The sequence below is a fragment of the Myotis daubentonii genome, chromosome 3 (assembly GCF_963259705.1).
Source record: "Myotis daubentonii chromosome 3, mMyoDau2.1, whole genome shotgun sequence".
NCBI classification, from domain to species: domain Eukaryota; kingdom Metazoa; phylum Chordata; class Mammalia; order Chiroptera; family Vespertilionidae; genus Myotis; species Myotis daubentonii.
This window is the reverse complement of record NC_081842.1, coordinates 181,974,852-181,993,131: the sequence shown is the minus strand read 5'-3', so window position 1 is coordinate 181,993,131 and position 18,280 is coordinate 181,974,852. Positions and strand designations below refer to the sequence as shown.

At 49.7% G+C, this 18,280-nt stretch overlaps 1 protein-coding gene and 1 non-coding gene across 2 annotated transcripts in view; one reads left to right on the top strand and one right to left on the bottom strand.

The window, feature by feature from the left end:
* Positions 1-5,291: 5,291 nt before the first annotated feature.
* LOC132232086 (U6 spliceosomal RNA) lies at positions 5,292-5,395 on the bottom strand. The gene has a single exon (XR_009452246.1). It is a non-coding gene; the product is annotated as a U6 spliceosomal RNA (small nuclear RNA).
* A 6,790-nt stretch (positions 5,396-12,185) lies between these two features.
* MROH7 (maestro heat like repeat family member 7) overlaps positions 12,186-18,280 on the top strand; it is a 37,760-nt gene continuing 31,665 nt past the window's right edge. The window contains exons 1-2 of the mRNA XM_059686091.1: positions 12,186-12,226; positions 12,856-14,057. Of these exons, the coding sequence (XP_059542074.1) occupies positions 12,929-14,057 (1,129 nt within the window). The 5' untranslated portion in view covers positions 12,186-12,226; positions 12,856-12,928. The remainder of the gene's footprint in view (positions 12,227-12,855; positions 14,058-18,280) is intronic.

Here is an 18,280-nt window from a genome sequence, read left to right as displayed (position 1 = left end):
CTCTCCATTCCCCTAGAGCAGGGGTCCTCAAACTTTTTAAACAGGGGGCCAGTTCACTGTCCCTCAGGCCGTTGGAGGGCCGGACTATAGTTTAAAAAAAAACTATGGACAAATTCCTATGCACACTGCACATATCTTATTTTGAAGTAAAAAAACAAAACGGGAACAAATACAGTATTTGTATTTGCATGTGGCCTGCGGGCCATAGTTTGAGGACCCCTTCCCTAGAGAGCATCGGTTCTCAACCTGTGGGTCTCGACCCCTTTGGCGGTCGAATGACCCTTTCACAGGGGTCGCTTAAGACCATCCTGCATATCAGATATTTACATTATGATTCATAACAGTAGTAACATTACAGTTACGAAGTAGCAACGAAAATAATTTTATGGTTGGGTCACAACATGAGGAACTGTGTTTAAAGGGCCAGAGGGTTGAGAACCACTGCCCTAGAGGCAGTCTGCTTGATGAAACCCCCTCCCTTTTCCTCAAAGATCATGGCCCCGAAATAATCCCTTCTTTTCTTTCCCTAATAGCTCCCTTTCCCCACCCTGCTGCCTATCAAGCCTTCCTACTAAGATCTCCTGCCTTCCCCTAAGAAATAATCCACTTCACCTGAAATAATCCACTCTTTTAAAGTCTGAGTCCCACCCTTTTTTTGCCCAAAAAAACCTTCCATTTTGTACAACCCCCTAGGACAGTGATGGCGAACCTATGACACACATATCAGAGGTGACACACGAACTCATTATTTTGGTTGATTTTTCTTTGTAAAATGGCATTTAAATATATAAAATAAATATCAAAAATATAAATCTTTGTTTTACTATGGTTGCAAATATCAAAAAATTTCTATATGTGACACGACACCAGAGTTAAGTTAGGGTTTTTCAAAATGCTGGCATGCCGAGCTCAAAAGGTTCACCATCACTGCCCTAGGAGCTCCCTTCTCTAATTGCTTGAATGGCTGCAGCTGATGCACGAATTGCTTAATCAAGCTAATTAGACCTCAAGTTTACGCAGGCAGATGGAATTCGTCTTTTGACACGAGATGCACTTAGCTTTGCATTTTGGAGGGTGACTCTGGAAGCTGGTATGGAAAAATGGCTTGAGAAGGCCCAACTTTTTCTAGCGCCCTGGCCTTCCTGTTTTAGCACTGCCCAACCCCAGGCCCCACAGAGCCACGTGACTTCCCACACCATTCTGCTCAGAACAACCAAATGCTCAATGATGAAAGAATTGATCAGCTGCCTGAGGTTTGAGCCCCAGGATCTGTTACCTGGGTTACTGCGCGCCCATTCCCTGACAGATAAGGAGGATGTCAGGAAGCACCAATATCTCAGATGTGGGGCAGCCCCTGGGGCTGGTGCTGCAGGAGGTTCTGCCCACTGGGCCCTGAGAGGCCCCCAGCTTCTGTGAGGCAGCATCTCCTTCTCTCCTCCTCCATAGGGAAGCCCGTGAGTATGGGGGAAAGCAGCCTAGAATGATCTCAGGAAAGGTGGTTGTTCCTTATTCCAGCTTATGAACATTCGGCACCCACTAGCTGGGGTCTGCTCCCCAGAGTCGGGCCCTGGCCAAGGCAGCTGGGAGGCACGCGTGTGAACTGGACCTTGAAGGACGGGTAGGATCCCTTAGGGAAAAAATAAAAGCTCATCTTTTCCCCTTATAAAAGTGGTACAAGAAGATATGGGAGAATTCAGAAAAAATGGAAAAAAGAAATTATCATGGTTTTAAATGTATTTATTTATTGAAATATATTTTAATTGATTTCAGAGAGGAAGGGACCTTTTTGTCTAGTTGGGAAACTAGATACTGTGTGCCCTGGCCGGTTTGGCTCAGTGGACAGAGCACCAGCCTGCGGACTGAAGGGTCCCAGGTTCGATTCCGGCCAAGGGCACATGCCTGGGTTTCGGGCTCCATCCCAAGTAGGAGGCTGGTCTCTTCTGGCTCTTCCACAGCCTTCCCGGGCCCTAAATCTTAGCACCATGGATTCTGGAAGTGGACATAGAGACAGAAACTCAGCAGATACATTCAGCCTCTTTGGACCAAGATCCCTCCAGAAGTCTGATCTGGAGGCATTGCCACCAGCCCTACGGAGGAGCCCAGAAGCCTCCAGTGGAACTGAAGCGCATGCAGGCCGTCCGATGGCGGAAGAGCCAGCAACCTTCACGCCACCCAAGATGGACCTCCCAGCGATGGGAGGGAAGAAGCAACCACTTCGGACCCACAATCTCAAACCCCATGACTTGAATGTGCTCACACCCACCGGCTTCTAGAGCTTTCTCTTCCAATGACTCTGAAGACAGGGTGTCTGGCACCCACTTCCTTTATTACCCTGGCTCTGACATAGGGATGGTTTGGGTTTTTTGTTTCTAAACCTCTTAACCTGGGGCTAGAACTGGAGGCATAGTTGATTTTTGAGAAACATTAGTGCAAAGCTTGTCCTTGTGTGGAAGAAGCCATCGTGCATTGCTTTAATTTAAAGTTAGACTAAATACTCTCAGCAGTGATGTGGGGGGCCTCATCAACAATTTTTGCATTTTTAGCCTAGACAAGAACTCGGTCATTGCTTACGAGGTAGAAAATGTTTGTGTTGCTCCCAAACCAAAGCCCCCCTCCCCACGCCACCCCCCCCCACCAAGGCCCCCCTCCCCACGCCAACCCCCCCAAACCAAGGCTTCTTCTTTTTTTCTTTTTCTTTTAAATATCATGGATTTTTACAGAGAGGAAGGGAGAGGAGATAGAGAGTTAGAAACACTGATGAGAGAGACACGTCGATCAGCTGCCTCCTGTACACCTCCCACTGGGGATGTGCCCGCAACCCAGGTACATGCCCTTGACCGGAATCGAACCGGGACCTTTCAGTCCGCAGGCTGACGCTCTATCCACTGAGCCAAACCAGTTAGGGCCAGACCAAGGCTTCTTGATTCCTTTACCAGGGTCAGCGAGGGCATGGACCAGTCGGGGAGCAGAGGTGCTCACTGACTAGTTTCTGGCCCTCTCGGCGGCTGGTGCTGTGTGCTCCAGCCTTGTTGGTGCAGGGACCTAAACTCTGCTTGAGATCTGGGCGTGAAGAAAAGCCAGGCTTGGCAGGGACCCTTCTCCTGCGTGGAGACCGGAGCCCTGGCTCTGGCTGTTGGGCAGAGCCGGTTTCTCTTTTTTTTTTAAAAAATATTTTTATTGATTTCAGTGAGGAAGGGTGAGGGAGAGAGAGAATAGAAACATCAATGATGAGAGAGAATCATTGACCGGTTGCCTCCTGCATGTCTCACACCAGGGGTTTAGCCCACAACCGGGGCATGTGCCCTGCCTGGGAATCGAACCTTGATGCTCAACCACTGCGCCACACTGGCTGGGCAAGAGGCACTTCCTACTGTGGTGCCTCCAGGGCAGTTCTGCGGGGCAGGGCTTCTCTTTCACGTGCCAACAAATAATTAATTATTTGTGTCTTCTGTTATGCTCACGTCTCTTACTTGTTTTGACAATAAAATTCCTTCCTACTTTCTTAAAAAAACGAGAGAGAACAAATAAACTTAACTATCCTGTAATCCAGTTCCTACCTTGCCTTCCCCATTCTTGCTTACATTCTCTCCTGAATTTCAAATTCATAAAGAAACTCCAAACTTTTTCTCTGGAGCATTTGAGATCTTGCTCCCCCGCATATGTCACCACTTTGGGCTCAGATAAACTCTTACAAAAATTTTCTACAGGTTCGGAGATTTCTCACATCTACACTGTCAAACGCTGAGGTGCCCAGTGATGGGGACTTCGTGTGGCAGAAGAGCTCAGAATATTACATGACGTACGCAGACTACTCTGAGATTTCACGATGGGATAACTGGGAATAAAACTTAGTGGACAATTACATTATTGTTTTGGGTGGTGCCCAGTGACATTTTTGTTGTTAATCCTCACCAGAGGATATTTTTCCATTGATTTTTAGAGAGAATGGAAGGAAGCGGGGAGGGGGAGGGCGGGGGGGGGGCGGGGAGTGAGAAACATCAATGTGAAAGAAACACATCAATTGGTTGTCTCCTGCACTTACCTTGACTCCCAACCAGGGCCTGGGATTGAACCTGCAACCCAGGTTTGTGACCTTGACAGGGACTCAAACATGTGACTTCATTGCTCTGGTCGATGCTCCAATCACTGAGCCACACTGGCCAGGGCCCAGTGACGTTTTTCTATCTAGTCGTAGGTAATCTTAATTAGCTTAGTTATTGCTCGTCCTTATCATGGAATCTAGGTTTCACTTCGGAGTCTCCCAGCCCGCCCTCATTCCCTTCCTGCTCCACCTTTACCTGTGCCGGGGGTGGGAGGCAGGGTGGAGGAGGAGGAAGGTGAGACACCCCAGGCAGCGTCCTAGCTCCTGCTTTGGGCCAGTCCTTTACCTCCTCACAGACTCCCTGGTTGGGACGCTCTTTGCCCTCACCCCCCTATGCATGGGACTCCACATCAGGTCTGCTGCACCCCAAGCCTTCATGCTCCTGAGACCCAGGCAAACAGAGGCATAAAGTCAGCGGGGCTTTTATATGGAGAGGCTTGGGCACAGATCAAGGAATTCTGTCTTCACTTGAGTGAGGTCATTTCCAGGCAGTGGTGGAGGGTCTGAAGATAGATCCTTGGAAGTGTAACCAGTGATGTTGGTGATGAAACTGTACCTTGGTTCTTTTTAAAAAAAAATATATATATATATTTATTGATTTCAGGGAGGAAGGGGGAGAGAGAGAAACATCAATGATGAGAGAGAATAATTGATTAGCTGCCTCCTGAATGCCCCCTCCTGGGGATCGAGCCCACACCCCAGGGATGTGCCCTTGACCGGAATTGAACCCAGGACCCTTCAGTATGCAGGCCGACGCTCTAGCCACTGAGCCAAACCGGCTAGGGTCTCAGTTCTTTTAAAATATATATATTTGTATTGACTTCAGAGAGAAAGGGAGAGGGAGAGAGAGATAGAAACATCAATGATGAGAGAGACACATCAATTGGTTGCCTCCTGCAGGCACCCTGACTGGGGCCTGGGGTTTGAGCCTGCAACCGATGGACCTTGGTTCGTGAGTTCAGCAAAGAAAGATTCAGAGCCAAGAACTCAAATACAGAGGTAGAAGGGAGCCACAGAAGAAATGGGCTCAGGAAACCAGTTACAGAAGCAAAAGAAGGGCCCTTGAAGCTTAGGAGAGGGAAAGAAAACGGCAACGTGCCTGAGGGTAAGGAGAGGGGGACCAGAAAGGTGCAGGTGTGTCCTGTGGGGAGAGCGTGCTGGGTCCTGCCGCTTGAGGTTTTTTTTTTTTTTAAGTATGGAAAACTTTACAAATTTGTGTGTCATCCTTGTGCAGGGGCCATGCTAACCTCCGTATTGTTCCAATTTTAGTATCTGTGCTGCTGAAGCGAGAACTTCTTGAGGGTTTTAAAGCTGGGAGTTTCTCTAGCTGGTTTGGTTCAGTGGATAGAAAGTAGGCCTACGGGCTGAAGGGTCCCAGGTTTGATTCTGGTCAAGGGCACATGCCCGGGTTGTGGGCTTGATCCCCAGTAGGGAGTGTGCAGGAGGCAGCCAATCAATGATTCTCATCATTGATGTTTCTATCTCTCTCTTCCTCTCCTTTCCTCTCTGAAATCTATTATATCCTATATAATAAAAGGCTAATATGCAAATAGAACGAACTGCGGAACCACCGGAAAAAACCAAACAACCAGTCGCTATGATGTGCGCCGACCACCAGGGGGTGTGTGCGGAACATGGCGGGCATTGGCCGCCGTGGGATGGTGGAGCAAGTGAGTGGGGGTGCCAGACCAAGGCATGGCACTGGTCGCTGTCATTGGGGCGAGCCTCTGGTGGTTACTGAAAATTCTTTGCTCCTGTGCTCTACAGTTCCACCCGATGCTCGCACCTGCTGCGGCTCTGGCCCTGCTCGCACCCACTGCCAGCACTGGAGCTGCCACTCACACCCACTGCCAGCGCTGGAGCTGCCACTCACACCCACTGCCAGCACTGGAGCTGCCACTCACACCCACTGCGAGCGCTGGAGCTGCCACTCACACCCACTGCCAGCGCCGGCCCTTCCCACACCTGCTGCCCGTGCCCAGCACTGGTCCCAATCACTCGGCACCATCAGCAGGTGTGAGCGGCGGCTGCTGACCCTGATTACCCCTGAGAACTTATCCACCTCCCCCTGCTCTTGAGGGGCGATTAAGGCAGCCGCCGCCGCTTACACCCACTGATGGTGCCGGCCCCACTTGCACCCGCTGCTGGCGCTGGCCAATTGCTCCGGTGGGTGTGAGTGGGGCCGGCGCTGTCAGTGCGTGGGAGCGGTGGTGGTGGTGGTGGCGGGAGCAGGGCTGCCAGCAGATAGGACCGGGGCCGCGGCAGGAGGGACCGGGCGGGGGCGTGGAGGATGGGCTGAGACCTGCCCTTGTGCCTACTGCAGCCTTGCGGCCCACAGGTCCTTTCAAAGTACACGAATTTGTGCACTGGGCCCCTCGAGTATATATATAAAAGCCTAAGCGACTGGCTGACCGGCTGACCATCTGGTAGCTATGATGCACGCTGACCACCAGGGGGCAGATGCTCAATGCCGGAGCAGAAACCACAGGCATGGAAACATGGAACAGACTCATGAATCTCAGAGGGAAGAGGGGAGGGGAGAGGGTGGGAAGAGATTAACCAAAGATTTTAGGTGTATACTAGGGTTCCTTGGCCTGGCCATGGGGATCGGGCTGAAACCAGCAGTCTGAATCCCCAAGGGGTCCCGGATTGTGAGAGAGCACAGGCCAGGCTGAGGGACCCCACTGGTGCAAGAATCTGTGCACCAAGCCTCTAGTCCAGTGGTCAGCAAACTGCGGCTCACGAGCCAGATGCAGCTCTGTGGCCCCTTGAGTGTGGCTCTCCCACAAAATACCACATGCGGGCACGCATGTACAGTGCGATTGAAACTTCGTGGCCCATGCGCAAAAGTCAGTATTTTGTGGAAGAGCCACACTCAAGGGGCCAAAGAGCCACATGTGGCTCGTGAGCCGCAGTTTGCCTACCACTGCAAAACAAGTATACAAGATGAATGTGGACGGGAGAGTTGGAAGGGGTCGACCTCAGCAAACATACCTCAATCAGATTGAGGACGTTCTTAGCAAAGGCCAGCTTAGGAGTACCCTAATTAAGTTAACACATTTTGTACCACTCAGGAGTTTTCTCGTGTTTTGCGCGCCATCTGTTAAGGACTGCTCACGAGCGTTCTTGTTTTTCACGCCCATGGAAAAAGGAGCGAATCTAGATACTTATGTAAATTTTGTTTGGTCCCTCTTCATAGAGGAAAATGTTTTACGCAGTGCCATACGTTAAAAAAGTACTAGGAGCTTTAATTGTTTGTTTTTGTAAATAAAAATGTTATAATTATTGAAAAACAACACCTAAAGTGCATTATGGTGATTTAAATAACGTGCAGTTTGCCCGAAAACGTGCGGTCCCTGGCGTATGTCTTAGAGAATTCTATGCGGTACGCAACGTGTTAATAACAATCTACCTACCTATACAGTTTAAGTTTAAAAAATTTGGCTCTCAAAAGAAATTTCAATCATTGTACTGTTGATATTTGGCTTTGTTGACTAATGAGTTTGCTGACCCCTGCTCTAGTCCATATATATAAAAGGCTAATATGCTAAGTGTCCACCCATCTGACTGGTTGCTATGATGCACACCACCAGGGGGCAGACGCTCAATGCAAGAGCTGCTGAGCTCTTGGCAGTGACTTGGCAGCAGTGGTTCTCAGGTGATACACCCCAAAACCAGAGAGGAGGAAGCCTGATTCCTCAAGGGGCTGCACGATTCCACCTTTGGCCGTGGGTTATGTTGTTGCGGGGGCACTGTTCGCCCTGAATCTGGTTTACTGCACGCTTGCGTTTGCGTTCCACCCTGTATGACAGCAACTTTGCAGAGTGCCCTCTCACACTCCGGGACCCCTTGTGGGATGTCAGAGGGACAGTTTCGGCCCAATCCTCACAGGCCAGGCCGAGGCACCCCACCTGCCAGAGGGATCCTGCTTACTCCGCAGAAGCCCTTTGAGCGATGGTGCCACCCTAGGTGTGGGCAGCGGTTGGCTGTGGGGCGGGTCTGGGCGAGACAGACAGGCCACCTTCTAATTAATTGTCTTTCAATGTGCACAAATCCGTGCACCAGGCCACTAGTACATATATATTAGAGATCTTAGGGGCTGATCTCAATAGAATATTCATCAGCTTTATGCTGATGGGGCAAAATGAGATTTATTCCCTTAACTTCATTGTCCTTGGGTGTGGCTGGCACAAATGGCACTAATTGGATATCTGCTATCTATCTCCCTGAGTAATTTAAGCTATTTATCCTCTGGTTGGGAGGAGATGTGTAAACCATTTACTCTTAAGTGTCCTTGGTTAGGAAAGATAGGCTTTTGTGATTTACTAGATGGCTGTAAACCGCTTGGCCCTTTAACTATGTGTTGTTTCCCTATTCCACTCGCCTGGCTCACCAGCCTGTCTCAGAACACCTAGCTGCTTCTCCCTTCAGTGCCAGGGCCCCATTGGCTGGGAACTCCTGAGTCCTGGTGACCTCACAAAGACGGTGATACCGGGCTGGGCTCAGGGAGCCTAGGTAAGCTGAGAGGTGGCTCTGGGAGAGTCCCCGGGGTGAGGGCCTTCACAGTCCACAGGTTACCACCTAGACCCCACCCCCTGGGTAGACCTCTCTCCCCTCTGGCTATAATTCCACAGTTAGAACTTCATACCTTTGGCTTACAGATACATTTTCCATTACCATGTGGATGCCCCAGGTGGAGGTAACACATTCAACTTCCCATCAGCAGCTCAAGCCTCATGGAGAAAGTTTAGACTTTCAAGTTCTCAGAGAGTGGTGGGTGGGAATTGGGGGCAGGGGAAGGAGAAGAGAGTGAGAAGACCAGGAAGGGAGCATCATCGACCTGGGAAAGAGAAGGCAGATGACCTGGAAGCACCATACAGAGTTATCGCAATATTATTAACCGTATTCCTTATGCTTTATATCCTGTGACTATTTTGTAACTACCGATTTGTGTTGAAAGAAATTTTAAAGGAAGATCTTTGTGGCTCAATTTGGGACCATTGTCAAGAGGGGAGAGGGCAATTCCAAAACCAGCTCCGAGGCAATGGGGGCTTCACTGGGGTCTGGCAGTAGTGAGAGAGACATGGGAATATTAGATCTATCTATTATCTATCTATCTATCTATCTATCTATCTATCATCTATCATCTATCTATCTATCTATCTATCTATCTATCTATCTATCCATCCATCATCTATCTATCCATCTGATATCCATGGGAAGATATTTAGGAACTTTTCTGGAGCCAGAATGAGCAGAACTCGGCTAAATCAAATGCAGCAAGTGAGGGAGAGAGCTGTCAAGGATGATACTGTTTCTGGCTTGGATAGTGGTGCCAGTTTCTTTCAGTGGAAGAGAATAGAAGAATCCAATCTGGGGAAAAGATGGCACGTTCTGGTTTGGATTGTCTAGATCTGAGGTGTCCTCATGCCAGATGTATGTGTGCACTGGCATGCGTGTGTGTACACATACTCACACGAGTGCCTAACATTCTGGGCCCATCCACCTCATAATCGTGTTCTCAGCGAGGAACTGGAAGACCCACTGAGAGCGTCTCCTCCTGAGGGACCAGCAAGGGCTGGAGGGCTCCCTGAGGTGGGGAAGACAGGATGGGAATCAGCCAATGATTCTCCAATCATGGGCAGGACTGGCTGTTTTATGGCCGTCCTCTGCCCTCCCCGTTTGCGGCCCTGGCTTTGGAGCAAAGGCCAAAAGGTAGCATGTGGCTGTCAAGACAGTAGTGAGTTCCTTTCGCTCCCCTGGGACCCACCCAGGTCCCTCAAGAACCATCACTCCTTTCAATGCACAGTGGCCTTTAAAAAAAAATCTTTTAAAATGTTTTTATTTTATTTTATTTTTAGAGAGAGAAAGGGAGAGGGTGAGAGAGATCGAAACATCGATGAGAGAGAAACATCATCAATCGGCTTCCTCCCACACGCCCCCTACTGGGGATTGAACTGGAAACCCTGGCATGTGCCCTGGCCAGGAATCAAACTAGTAACCTTTTGGTGCAGGGGACCATGCTCAACCAACTGAGCCACACTGGTTGGGCCTTTTTAATTGATTTAGATGTAATTGACTGAGAGAGAGAGAGAGAGAGAGAGAGAGAGAGAGAGAGAGAGAGATATTATGGTTGCCTCCCTGAACCTGCCACCTTCTGGTACACAGGATGACATTCCAACCAACTGAGCCACACCTGTGAGAGAGAGAGAGAGAGAGAGAGAGAGAGAGAGAGAGAGAGAGAGAGAGATTATGGTTGCCTTCCTGAACCTGCCACCTTCTGGTACACAGGATGACATTCCAACCAACTGAGCCACACCTGACTGGGCACACATGACCCTTTAATGGAGGGCAAATGTGGGCTGCCTCAGTAACGGTCAGGCTGCTCTGAGGTCCCTGCAGGATGGAGGGGGTTGAAGGAATAGGAGAAAGTGTGTGCGTGTGGGGAGAGAGCTGCTCTTTTCTCATGGAAGGGGGAGAGGCAGCCAGGACTGAGACCTGTGGTTTCCGCCCAGTGACCTGGTCTTGTGCATCTGCTGTGTCAGAGGGTACAGGTCACACTCTCCCACAGCCCACACCAGCTAGGCTTTCCAGCACCTTATTCACTCTCCGGGCTGGATCTGGCTCCTATTTTTTCTAGGTTGAAAATCCTCTCTTTGATAACCACGGTGTGTGTGTGTGTGTGTGTGTGTGTGTGTGTGTGTGTGCGCGCGCGCGTGCACAGGTGGAAGGGGAGATCAAGGGACGATCCAGGGCTTTTTGGAGCCTAAAGTGTTTTTTGTTTTTTTTTTATAATTACGAGACTCCCCTTTAAGTTAAAGAAGACAACATTGTGAATGCAAAATTAAGCACGGCCCCTTTGTAAAGGGGTTGCAGACAAGGAGCCCTGGCATTTTAAACTGAATTAGCTTCAGGGTAAAAGTGCTTCTGGTGCCGATGGTGAGTGAGCCTTTCCTGCTCCTGAGGCAGGACGCAAGGCTGTGCACGAACTGCTTGCTGGGAATGAAGGCAGCTCCCCCTGTGCTCCGCCTCACTTTCCCCACCGCACAACCGGCTTTCCTCCTCTCTGCCCAGTGCCTGGCGGGAGGCACAGAACACCTAGCAACCATTCTAGAAGGCCTTCGGTGGCTGTGTGAGGTGGCTGTGTGAATGACCCCAGGCGGCAGGCTCTGTGCTCCCATCTTAGAGACAGGGAAGAGGGGGTCAGAGGGGGGAAGTCCCTTATTACCCAAGTTCACTAATATTAGTAAGAGGATGAGGTGGGATTTGAACCCGGGACAGCATGACTCCAAATCTATGGTCTTTCCAAAGCCAAGTTATAAAGATGCACAGCAAAGTTTGTGGAACAAATGATTCAGTGAGTGAGTGCATGAATTAATAATGAATGAATAAGTGATCAAATCAGCTAGTGGGAGAATGGCTGGGCGAATGAAGAAGAGATAAGAGGATGGAACAGCAAGCTTATTTGTTGAACCTTTACTGTGTGCCAGACTCTTAGGGATCGTATTGTCCAGTGGGGGAACCAGATGCTGTGTGCCGAGAAGGGGGAAGTGGACCAGAGGCCTTGGGGACTCACAAGTGGACCTCACTTGTCTGGGGGACCTGGGAGGCTTTTAACATTTGATCTGAAACCTGAGGTGGTGAAGCTGTGGGTGCTAGCCAGGGAAGGAGGCTGGAGAAAGGGGTGCCCAATGCCAGAAGGCCCAGACTTAACCCAGGAGCCTGACTCCTTGGAAAAACTAAAGGAGCTGAGTGGGGAAGGGAGTGTGGATGGGCAAGAAGGGTGAACAGGGAGTTGGGGCAGACACAGAATGGCCTTTTGCTAAGGATTGAGGGTGCTGTCCTGAAGACAACGGGAAGCGATGGGGGTAGGCAGATGGGCGGCATAAACAGATGGTCTTGGCTGCCCTGAGGGTCACTGGGGTGGGTGACCTTCCTCCCCTTGGCCGCCACTTCAAGTGTATCGTGCAGCAACAATGTCTAACTTCTGGGACTCTGTGTGTGTGTGCCTGCCTTGTAGGCTTTGCTCAGTAAGTATTGAAAAAGCCACTCTTCACCTGACTTGATCTCCTTCTGTGTCTCCGCCCAGGGGCCCACTCCTGCCTAGGAACACCATGCATGCAGGTGAGCTGTGTCTAGGGGAGGGGGTGGAGTGGGGTGCAGGGGGTGGGGATTAGGGAGTTGGCCCCGCAGTCAGACTGCTGGGTGAGGCAAGGCTGTGCTTTTGACGATGGTCTCAGGGTCTCTTCTATGTAGCCTGCCCCACTCGGAACAGGCAAACTTTTAGGGGGAGCAGGCAGCTCTGCCAAGGCTGCTGTGGGAACCTTGGGCCATAGCCATTTGCAGAGTAGTTTTAGCAAGCTGGGGGTTGGCTGGGAGCAGTGTGACCAATAAGGTGCTCCTCCTCCCCTTTTTCTCCCTCAGGCGGGAGAGGTTCCTCATCTGTCTGTGTTTGTGGACTTCCTACGGTGCACTTGGCACAGTGCTAGGTGCTGGGGATGCCCCAGGGACTAAGATATGCATGGTTCTTGCCCGAGTGGAGTTCAGGTCTGGCAGGGGCGAGACCACTAATTGAATCATTGGAATAAAGTGCACTGAATATTTTGTCGTGGAGGCTGGGGCTGGAAGGGTGGGCTGGGCGCGGTCATGGAGAACCTTGTAAGTGACACAGGGGCCTCATTTTAAAGAGAGCAGGGGTCCTTGGAAAGATTGTAACAGGTGAGGCTTGGCTGAATTTGCCTTCTCTCTCTCAGGAACACTGCGGGGAGCTCAACAGCCAGCTGTCGGAGAGAAGGGGGCAGTGGCATTGACAGACCTCTAGACGGCATGGCTCTGAGTCAGAGGGCTAGTCTGGTCCTCACAGAGGACCCAAAGAAGACACCCAGTTTCAACTCCACTGGGGCCCCAGGTTTAGGCTCTGATACCATCTCTGGGCCAAACCCAGACACAGACCTTGTTCCTGCCCTGAATGTCCCTCCGAGTCCTGGCTTGGCTCTTGTCCCAGACCTTCATCCAATTCTGAGTCCTGTCTCTGAGGAGGCCCCTGGCCTCGTGTCTGATAGCACCCCCAGTCCTGATGAGAGCGGGGCCGTGGCTCCAGCCGCCCTCCAGACCACCCCTTCCCCCTCCGGCGAGGCCCTGGGTCCGAGCTCGGACAACCACTCTGGGCTGAAGTCTGAGGAGGCCTTCAATCCCCACTCAAGCAAGGCTTTTGAGTTGGGTCAGAATAACTCCAATCCTTCCAGGTCTGAATCCAACCCATTTTTAAGGACCTTTTCAAGAGAAGCCCTCGTTCTGGGCCACTGCCTCTCCAGGCCATGCTCCAAAGCGCTCCTTATCCCAGCCTCAGGCTCGATGGATTCCCCCTCCAATCACCTGCTCAGTGTGGGCTCAAGAACCATCTCCAAGCTGGACCTGAAAGGGGCTCCAGGTTCCTGTGGGACCCTCAGCCCAAACACCAACGAGACCGTCAAGTTGGTTTCCCAGGGCATTTCTGGGTCTGTTTCAAAAGGATCCTTTGGTGCAGCCTGGAACACAAGTTCCAAGGGAAACATCAATGTGGCTTTAAATAGCAATTCCAGGTCTGATTTGAACATGACCGTCACTCAGGCCTCCTGCTTGGCCCTGATTCCTGGCTTCCAGGATGATACCAGCCTGCGCTCCAGCACCCATAGACCCAACTCGGTCCTTTCTCCAACCTCGTGCATGACCTTGATAATGGGCTCCAAGGAGACCCTGAGCCTGAGCTCTAGCCTCATCTTTAGCGACACGTCCACCCTGACCCTGAGCAGCCAGCAGGAGGATTCTGAGGACAACACCATCCACACCGTGCCCCTGGAGGAAAGTCAGAGCTGGAGCGAGATGGCCCACGCCGAGATGAGCCGGTTCCCGCTGGTGTTCCCCACCTGCAACACCGCTGACAAGGGCACCGCAGCCTTCCACAGCGTCCCTGAGCGTGAGTATGGCCAGGGCGACAGCCCGAGAGCAGGCACTGTCCTGGGAGCACCTTGTATTCAGACTTGTGAGGCGGGAGGGGGGAGAGGGAGAGGAAGGGAGCGGCATTCAGTGGATAACATGCAACATATTCATTATGCCCGAGAGACCCAGTACTCAGCCTCTGCTTGTTGGGCGACTTGGGACAAGCTACTCAATCTCTCTGAACTTCAGTACCCTTAACTTTAATAATCTCCATAGGATAATACTTTTTTTATGTCCAGATTACAAGTCGACTAACTTTATCTTCTTTTCCAAATGTATGCGTCGTTCTTTCTTGACAAATTTCAGACCTGGCTGTTCGGGTCAACATTTTTTTCCCCATTTCTTTGTTCAGGTCAACATTTAACCCGTGGAGTAGGCAGGCTTAGCTCATCTCTATTGAGTTTGGAGGTTCCTCCCTGAGCAAAGCCTTGGGGTTCTGCCTCGAACCAGCGCTCACTCTGACATGCCAGTGTTCTGTAAATTAATCTCCTAGCAGTTTTTGATGTTGTAAAGATTTCCTTTCATTTATATATACTCCCAAATAGTTTTGTTTGTTCATGGACCAATACCATATTGCAATGAAAAAAATTTACCATGGCTTTGTAAATATGTATTCATATCTGGTAGGGTAAGAATCCCTCTTAAAAGTTCTTAAAACTATTCTGAGGACAACAGCATCCAAACCGTGCCCTGGAGTCTGTTAGTAAAGCCCTCATTCTTCCATACACATTTTAGAATATTTTTGTCTAGGCGTAGGTCCTCAAAAAATTTTTCTATCATTTTTTTTTGGAATGCTATTAATTTATCTATCAAAGTTTTCCTTTATATAGGATACTAGAGGCCCGGTGCACAAAATTTGTGCACTCGAGGGGGTGTGTGTCCCTCAGCCTGGCTTGCGCCCTCTTGCAGTCTAGGAGCCCTTGGGGGATGTCTGACTGATGGCTTAGGGGAGTGGGCCTAAGCTGGCAGTCAGACATCTTTAGTGCTGCTGCGGAAGTGGGAGAGGCTCCCGCCACTGCTGCTATGCTTGCCAGCTATGAGCCCAGCTTCTGGCTGAGTGGCGCTCCCGATGTGGGAGTGCACTGACCACCAGGGGGCAGCTCCTGCATTGAGTGTCTTCCCCCTGGTGGTCAGTGCACATCATAGCAACCAGTCATTCCACAGTTCAGTCATTTTGCATATTAGCCTTTTATTATATAGGATATCCTTTACTAGAATTAACAAAAACTCTCTATGAAAATGTATTGCTGTTTTGTTTTGTGTTGTTAATCCTCACTCGAGGATATTTTTCCCATTGCTTTTTTAGAGAGAGTGGAAAGGAGGGAGAGGGAGAGAGACAAAGGAAAGAGAGAGAGAGAAACATGGATGTGAGACACATCAATTGGTTATCTCCCACATGCGCTCCTACCAGTGTGGGGATGGAGCCTGCAACCCAGGTATGTGCCCTTGACCGGAAATCAAACCTGAGACCCTTCAGTGCATGGGCCGACGCTCTAACCTCTGAACCACACTGGCCAAGGCCTATTGCACTTTTTAATAGGCTAATTCCTAGGTATTTTATTGTTTTTATTTCTATTATGAATCATATCTTATTTTCTAATACAATTCTTATTTTGTACTGATGATGCTAATGATGTAGAGAAATTTTGTTTTTGCATGTTGAACTTTAAAAAAAACCCAGCTTGAGATATAATTTACATATCTTAAAATTTACCCACTTTAAGTGTACAATTTAATGCTATTAAAATATGCACAGAATTGTGCAATCATAATCAATTTTAGAACATTTTCATCACCCCCCAAAGAAACCCCAAACCTAATTTAGGTATCACCACCAACCCATGCCCTCCAGCTCTGGGAACCTACTATTCTACTCTCTGTCTGTAGAGATTTGCCTCTTGGCATTTTATATAAATACCAGAGGCCTGGTGCACAAAAATTTGTGCACTCATTGTGGGGGGGGGGTCCCTCAGCCTGGCCTGTGCCCTTTCATAGTCTGGGACCCCTCAGGGGATGACCACCTGCTGGCTTAGGCCTGCTCCCCAGGGGATTGGGCCTAAGCTGGCAATCAGACATCCCTCTGGTAGCCCAGGAGCCCTCGGGGGATGTCCGTTTGCCAGCAGGGAGCAGGCCTAAGCTGCAGTCAGACATCCTTAGTGCTGCTGAGGAGGCTGGAGAGGCTCCCACCACCACCTCTGTACTGGCAGCTGTCAGCCTGGCTTGTGGCTGAGCAGAGCTCCCCCTGTGGGAGCACACTGACCACCAGGGGGCAGCTCCTGCATTGAGCATGGCCCCTGGTGGTCAGTGTGTGTTATAGTGACCAGACATTCCCAGTCATTCTGCTGTTAGGGTCAATTTGCTTATTACCCTTTTATTATATAGGATGTGGTCCTCTGTGATTAGAACACTTTAACCCTGTTTCATCCCTCCTTCCAATTTATATGTCATCCTGGTGATGCATATTCATTCTTTCTTAACCCTATAAATATTATTTTATGTAGTTAATGCTCTTATATTAACCCCAATATGAGCCTCTTTATTTGCCTTCATTGCTTATTGCATCTCAGACCTTTAGCCTGAAGTATGTCCTTTAGACTTTCCGTTAGTGATTCTACTGGTGATGAACTTGGTCATTTGTCTCTGAAAAATGCCTCTAGTTCCTTTCATTCTTTTTAAAAAATCTAAAACAATAAAAACTTGCAGAAAAGTTGAAAGCACCATATAAAACTTGTGAATGATTGGATAAGTTGCCAAATGATGCCCCATCACCCCTGAATTTTAGTTTTTATTTCTTACAAAAGAGGACAAAAGGTAACCATCAAAATCATGAAATCAGTAATTATACACGGCTCCCATTTCATTCCAGGACCCCACTCTGATGTCACTGACTGTCTCAGGAATGTTTTTCTGGAAAAGGAGATCAGCTCCAAGTCACTCATTGCGCCTTTTTGTCTCGTCTGTTTTGTTTCCTCAGTCCTTAGCCTTTCCTTGACTTTCTTGGTCTTTTCTCTTTTTTTGAACATGAAGCATCCGGCCAAGGGGGCAGCAGCTGACCTGAGCTCAGGGCTTGGAGGGGAGTCACCCATCGCTCCCTTTTGTCACTTCAGGAGGCCTCATCCCCCCCCCCCCCCAACACACACACCAAAACCTGAGAAAGTCTCAGAGGCTTGGTTAGCACTGAGGATGTGCCCGCAACCAAGGTACATGCCCTTGACTGAAATCAAACCTGGGACCCTTCAGTCTGCAGGCCGACGCTCTATCCACTGAGCCAAACCGGTTAGGACTTGGTTAGCAGTCTTGTCGATGGTTTCCTGGCTAGATTCGGTCACTGGTCCGTGGTTGCATCCTGGGCAACCCCTTCCACTTGCTGCTTCAGGCTGGGCAAGCCCTTGCTGGCCATGGCTGCAGGGCCTGCGAGGTCGTCAAGGGGAGCCGGGCGATGGTGATCTCCTGACGTTGCAGATTACAGGCCAGCTGTTTTGTAAGTTGTGCCTTAGTTTGGGTTTGTCTGTTTCCTCATAACCACGCCCCCGCCATGCACGTCTGGCAGGAAAAGCACAGTAATGCTGCCTTTCTCTCATTGCCTGCTATGCAATGGTGGCGCATGCTTTTGACTTGCTCCATTACTGATGATGGTCATTTCAATCACTTGTGTGAGACGGTGGCTGCCCAGGTTCTCCTCTATAAAGTCACTGTTTACCCCTTTGTCAGAAATATTATGTGGGGAGCTACTCTGAAACCATGTAAATATCCCCATCAGACTTTCAATTTACTCATTTACTTATTTACATCAATGTAGAGTCGTGGATTCCTAGTTTATTCAATGGACTATGTCATCTGTTGCTGCCATGACTTATTGTGATACTCTAACCTCCCCCAATTTGACCAGTGGACTCCCTTCCAGCAAGCTTTTGTGTCCTGGTGACAGATCCCCATTGTTTCGTGAGCTCCCTTCCTTATTTCCAGTACAAGAGGCCTCTTTCTTGGTTTCTGGCTGGTCTTATACTTTCTCTGCCCAACGCCTAGAGTCAGCCATTTCTCCAAGGAGCCCTGTCCCTTTTAGTGGAGAATGGTACCCTTGGTGTTAGCTGTTTTCACTGCTATTGGGATACCTCTGTGTTCCCTATTGGCTCCATCTTCCAGCAGCCTCTGGTAGCCAAGATGGCCCTGAAGTTCCAGGCTCATCAGAAGGAGATACAC